Source organism: Eubalaena glacialis, chromosome 8, assembly GCF_028564815.1.
Source record: "Eubalaena glacialis isolate mEubGla1 chromosome 8, mEubGla1.1.hap2.+ XY, whole genome shotgun sequence".
Lineage (NCBI taxonomy): Eukaryota > Metazoa > Chordata > Mammalia > Artiodactyla > Balaenidae > Eubalaena > Eubalaena glacialis.
The window spans coordinates 63588110-63594109 of NC_083723.1; the positions used below are offsets into that span (position 1 = coordinate 63588110).

The 6000-nt window shown below is 38.3% G+C and overlaps 1 protein-coding gene across 2 annotated transcripts in view; it reads right to left on the minus strand.

Annotated features, from left to right (window-relative positions):
• Positions 1 to 4808, minus strand: part of PHF14 (PHD finger protein 14) — a 202882-nt gene extending 198074 nt beyond the window's left edge. For both annotated transcript variants that reach the window (XM_061197749.1, XM_061197750.1), the window contains exons 1-2: positions 4364 to 4808; positions 3764 to 3874 (exon numbers count right to left, since the gene is read on the minus strand). In XM_061197749.1, coding sequence (XP_061053732.1) covers positions 3764 to 3874; position 4364 — 112 coding nt within the window. In that variant the 5' untranslated portion in view covers positions 4365 to 4808. The remainder of the gene's footprint in view (positions 1 to 3763; positions 3875 to 4363) is intronic.
• Positions 4809 to 6000: the final 1192 nt, after the last annotated feature.

Sequence of the window (6000 nt, forward strand, 5' to 3'; positions counted from 1 at the left end):
TCATCTCCTCAAAGAATTGCTGTAAATCCAGTCTCAAGTAGTCCCACCTCCTTTGAAAGACTTGAACTATACAAGTGATTGATCATGCCTTATAACATCTATCTGCTATTTTATTTAATTATTCTAACATTATCATTATTTCTTTGTGAATTCACCATAACATCCAGCAAAGTGCTTTTAAACAAAGCTACAGTTGGTCAATGAACATATCTTGATCCACTTAGCCAAAGGCAGTTAAGCACAAAATACTACCAAGGCAAACTCTCAGCCTGACTCTTCCAGTTAAATTGTTTTCTGGCAATTTGGACCAACTAAACTATGGCTCAAGATCTAAAATTAGCCATCTTACTTTGGCTAGGGGGTTGGGAAGACACAGCACTGCTATTTTGTCTTGTTTAATAAAAGTAATATATGCACTTATTTTCATAATCATTCGTTATGTAGTTTACTAAATGTAATCAATCCTATCTTAAATGTCTCCTATCCTATACCCAATCTTAAGTCCAAGTCTCAAATATAACCACTTTAACTAGGCCAAACCATGAAACTGCCAATAATCAACTGTCTTAGACCTATAAAGCTGATAATTTCATATGGTACCAGCTAACTTTTCTACATACAGTTCTTCTGGTGGTTACCACCATAACTCTAATACACTTACACACTGTTTTAGGACTAATTTGAAAATGTATTTATTGACTGTCTTCAATCAAAAATGAGAAATTTAGCCCTACTTTCACATTAAAGATAAAATAAAAGATGATCTATTTTCAGTTCACAATTTTCTAAAGGTAGAACCTAATAATTATTAACTGTTTATAATCACCTGCCAATCTTATTGGCAGGTCATTTTTGAATAATATTTATCTTTCTCTATGTTATCATCTGAGAAGCACAAAAATAAAATTATGTCTATCTGCAAGGGTGATAACTTTTCAGAAATGTCTATATTTTTCTTATTTATTTATTTATTTACTTTTTGATTGCACTCTGCAGCATGTAGGATCTTAGTTCCCCAACCAGGGATGGAACCCACACCCCCTGCACTGGAAGCTCAGAGTCTTAACCACTGGACCACCAGGGAAGTCCCTCTATTTATTCTTAAAGCCAAACAGAAATACGAAGTTTTGTAGTCAGAATTTCAGAATTCAAAATGAAAATCAGAAGAAACTGATGCACAGAATCAGTTAAAAATTGAGGGCCACCAATCTAACCATTTTAACATTAAGTTTGAAGGAAGTCAGTAGTTCATTGAGTTAGTCATGTCTACAGATTGTTTTGAAAGAAGCTATGATCAGAAAGATTATTATTATTAGCTATCATTAAAGATTATTATTTAGCTATTATTTCTCCACCTCCAGTTTAATCACTTATTACTAAATAGGGTTGGGATTCCACAACTTCAGCATGTTTGGAAAACAGTGATAAGTCTAATGTCTTATTTCCTGTAAGAGTCCAACTGTCTTACGCAGAGACGAGAAAGGATTCAAACAGGAAACACTGGTAATCTAGAGTAAGCCAACATCTCAGCTATGGGAGACAACAATGCACCTTAACCAGGAGTGTAAAATACGACTCAATTTCTACTAATACCTATTTCAAACAAAATCATTTTCTTCTAAACTCTCAGTTATGATAACATATCAAGAACTACACAAATAAATGTGACCTTTGGGGCCCAGGAAGTAAATTACAAGTATAGCAGACTAGGTAACAGAAAGTATACATTTTTGAGTGCTTTTAGGAGATTCAAAAAAAAATTATCAACCTAACAAAACTCATTCTACCACTTTCACAAGTAACAGATAATTCCCATCAACCATGATTAAGCTTTAACAAGGTCAGGAGTCTCTAATTTGCTTGATACCAAAAATTATTTTGAGAAACTAATTTGTATCATTAGATTGTTTTAACCCTTGTAAAGGGAAGTGATACATCTCAATAAACAAAAAGAGAAAAATTATATACAAAGTCAGGATTTATTTTCATAAAAATAATTATGGAATACTTAAAGAAATTAAGCTTTGGAGTTTTTCCCTAATGGTATTCAAATTAAGTCATAATTCTGAAACCTAACTATTTTTGTCAGTTTACAATCTCAACCATGACAAACCAAAGCTACATTCTAGCCAAGAATATTCTTTTCTGCCAAGGTTTTCACCAAGAGCACTAAAATAGGTTTGAATTTTACTTCCCTTACCTTCCCTTTCTTTCCCTTCTTTGGAAGTACCAAACAACAGTAAACGAAATGGGAGATGAAAGAGCTGAGAAGTAAAGGTTTAAAAAAATTGATCAAGATAAACTTAACAACTTTTGATTGCTGGAAGTAACCTCAATTAGTCACCTTGATACAGTAAGTAAGTAGTTTCAATTTAAGATTACATCTATCTACTTTTAGGATCTAAGCAATAAAAAGATTCTAAATGTTGGGAGTCAAAAGAATTGGATTAGATCCATTTAGGCCTAAGTGGCCTCATGCAAATTCCTTAAACTCAGTGCCCCTGTTATCTGTAAAATAATATCTGCTCCACAGAGTTACTGTCAAAATTAAATGAGATTATGGAAACAAAAAGTTCTCAGTAAATCACAATGCAAATTCTGCTTGCTGATGCCATTAAAAGTAAAATAGTAACAAAACACAACAGAGAAAGCCCTTGCACAGAAACGAAGACCCAACACAGCCAAAAATAAATAAATAAATAAAATTAAAAAAAAAAAAAAAACAAACCAAATTTCATCCCTTCCTACCATACCGAACAGAAAAAAAAAAGAAAGAAAAGAAAAAGAAAAACCAGAGGAAAGGAGAGAGATATGACAAAGCATCAAAAATTCTCTGGAAGAATATTTTCAAACTGTTAAAAAGATAAAACTGAAAGGGCTCCAATTTCTCACTTTATTTAAATTTCTGTCAAAAGGGACAGAATTAAGTAATTTTTATTGTTCATGTATTTGTATTTTTCACATAAAATATTTAAACATAATTTGTATTACTCAGATTCCTGCAATGAAAACTTTATATGTATATATGTGTGCGTGTGTGTGAGTTACAATGAACAGAAGATAAAACGAAAACCACACTTTTCTGTTTTTCAATTTTGTACCATGTGATACGACTCTTTAAAGAAGTTTATTTTTCTTAAAATCACAAAATATAATGAGCAAGCAGGCATACTTTGTACCTCATATTTTTAAAAGGCCCAATCCACAAGATCCAGCACCTACCAAAGTACAACTTTTTTCTGGTCAATTCTATTCTGGTAAGGGAGCTAATAGACAAAAAGCAAAACTCCCCTCAGAGGATGCCAAGTGATCTGAAAAGAGAAGAACTCTGTTCCTGGGCTGTTCATGGCTCATGTTATTCTCAGGATGTCACTCTACTTCAGGGTATCTCTAGATTTTTTTCCCCTTTGTCCATAAAATAAGCATGAATATATTTTAAAGTAAAGAATATTGAAAACACTTTTGCATCTTTGTATCTTTTTGTTTGTTTTTTAATAAGGTATAGTTGATTTACAGTATTACTGCATCTTTGGAATAAGGCCTTCTCTGATAATTATCTGAGTAAGTATCAAAAAAACAGAAGCAGTGATAGTATCTAGTGATACGATCTTAGGGAAAGGTGGGAAATAAACAGACAAAATAAAGTTTATGTGCTTTAACTTTATACTAGCATTTTAATTAAACGGATTCTTTTTAAGAAAAGTCTGAAAATCAGCTCAACTGCAGAAAGCTGGGAAAAGGGAAGCGAGAAGGAAACATTTACCTGAAGCATCTCCAACTTTAAAATCACTGTCATCTGAACTATCATAATCGAGAGCTTCTAGCAGAGAAGCTGCCAAAGGCTTCACCTGCCTCCTCTTGGAGCTGCGATCCACTGTTAAGAGAAAAACATTACACCGTCATTCATAATCACGCCAAGCACAGGGGAGAGCTGTGGTACTGAGGGAAGGTACAGATGACCTCGTGCAGGTGGTGCAAATCTCTGTCTTAATTCAGTTCTCAGCAAAAGGTGTGGGGGAAGGTTGGGGTGGGAACACTGGCTGGGGAGGGCCGGGCAGATCCAGCCCCAAGGTGCAGCAAAGACGAACCCAGGCCGACCAAAATCGAAACTGGCCCTCTTGAACATCTTGCTTCTGAAACTCGCTTGTAACCCTCACTTAGACATCGTAACAGTCAATAGAAAATGCAAAGCTCAGGGAATATGAAAAGCTATGTTCATTCCCACGGACCGTGGAGGGGGAGCGTCCACGAAGGGTCCAGCTTCCCGCAGGACACTCCCACCCCCGCCCTGCTCCAGCCGGCCCTGACTTCTAGAAGGGCTGAAATGGACCTGTCGCCCCGCGGACGCCTCCGACACACTTACTAAGGAATCCGAGGTGGTCGTTTGGAGTAGACCTAGGGAGAGGCTGCGAGAGCCCAGGCAGCGCCGAGGTGGAGGACTGAGACCAAGGAAACGAGTCCAAAAGATGCTATTAAAAATAGGCGGCACCGCGGACCAGACCGGGGCGCCCCAGGTGCAGCCCCGCGGTTCCCCTCCCGCCCCCCGGCCCCTGGTCCTCGCAGAACCGACCCCGGCCGCTAGTGCGCCTTCCTTTGGCGCTTCCCCGGCCAAAGGCGCCCTCCGGCCCAGGCAGCGCGGCTAACCCGGCAGCCCTGGGGAGTTAATTTCCCCTGTTAAAACTCTTAGAAAAAAAATAAACGAAAGAAAAACTTTATTAGCCTGCAACAAAAGCAACAAAAGACTCAGAATTTACACAATCCGAGGCCAGTTGCCTAAAACAATAGGGAAAGCAACGACCCGGATACAGCTCTGAAGAGAAGGAAGTGAAAACACCAGGCAGAGAGCGGCCCTAAGAGCAGCAGGAGCCGAGGGCGCGTGCGCCGGCCTCGCCTCCGCTCTCCCTCAGGGAGGAGGAGCCGAACGGGAGCCGAGAGGGAGCCGAGAGGAGCCGAGCAGTGCGAGGGGGTAGTAGAGAGTTCTAGACCCTCGGCCAGTAAGTCCCCGAGGCCCGGCCCTCAGTCCAAATCCGTGGAAGGCCAATTTTTGTGTCTGAGAAGACGGAGCAGGATGTGTGTCCCCATGAATGTGGAATAGTGCCTTGCATACATTTAGATCATTTATTTTATAAGGTGAATTTTTAAATCCATAAAAATATGAGGAGAGTATGTACAATCGGATGTCAGTCCTTCAACAGTTTCAAACGCCACGTTTATTCACATACAGGTTAATTATTTTTAAAAACAATGTTAAAATGTTAGAATCTGAGCAGTATTAATACTTTTTAAATGTTTATATATCAAGGATAGAGGAAGATTTGAATGAAGCCGATTCAACTGATTCATTTATTCCCCAGATATACATTGAGTGGTAATGTTTGTAACATGGGGAAATACCGTGTTCCAAAGGACTGTAAATGAAATATATAGGAATCAAATCATACATTGCAGTACTGGCGCTTATTCTTTAAAGAAAACGTGTTGAATTCTTTTGTAAACTGGAATTAAATTTTATAACATTAAATTTGAAAAATTAGTAAATACCTCTATAGTACAAGTCATGGGATGATTACATACAGGCTGAACCTTCAGCAAGAAAGTTGTTACCTTTTCCCTGCCAGAGCTTAAGGTACAGTTGAGGATACAAAGAAGTCAGTGAGCAATTGCTATCTATTGTGAAAAGGACTGCCAGAGAAAAAGTACACATGCTAAGTCTTCCTGGAGAAAGTTATATTTAGATCCAGACATAGTGTCTGAACCGGTTGGGGAAGGGAGAAAAAGAGACAGAGGTTCCAGACCAAAGAAAGGACATGTGCAAATGACCAGGACGAAGAGAGTATGACTATTCAGATTGCCTGAAAGCTGGGCTACCTCTAATGCCTCAGGATATTCCACCACAATAGTAGTTACTGCAACCTCATATTTCTGTGTTCCTAATCACTGCTAAAAATGCAGTCTCTCTGACCCTCCAATCTCCCTGACCCTTTAGTTCCCTGACCCAAA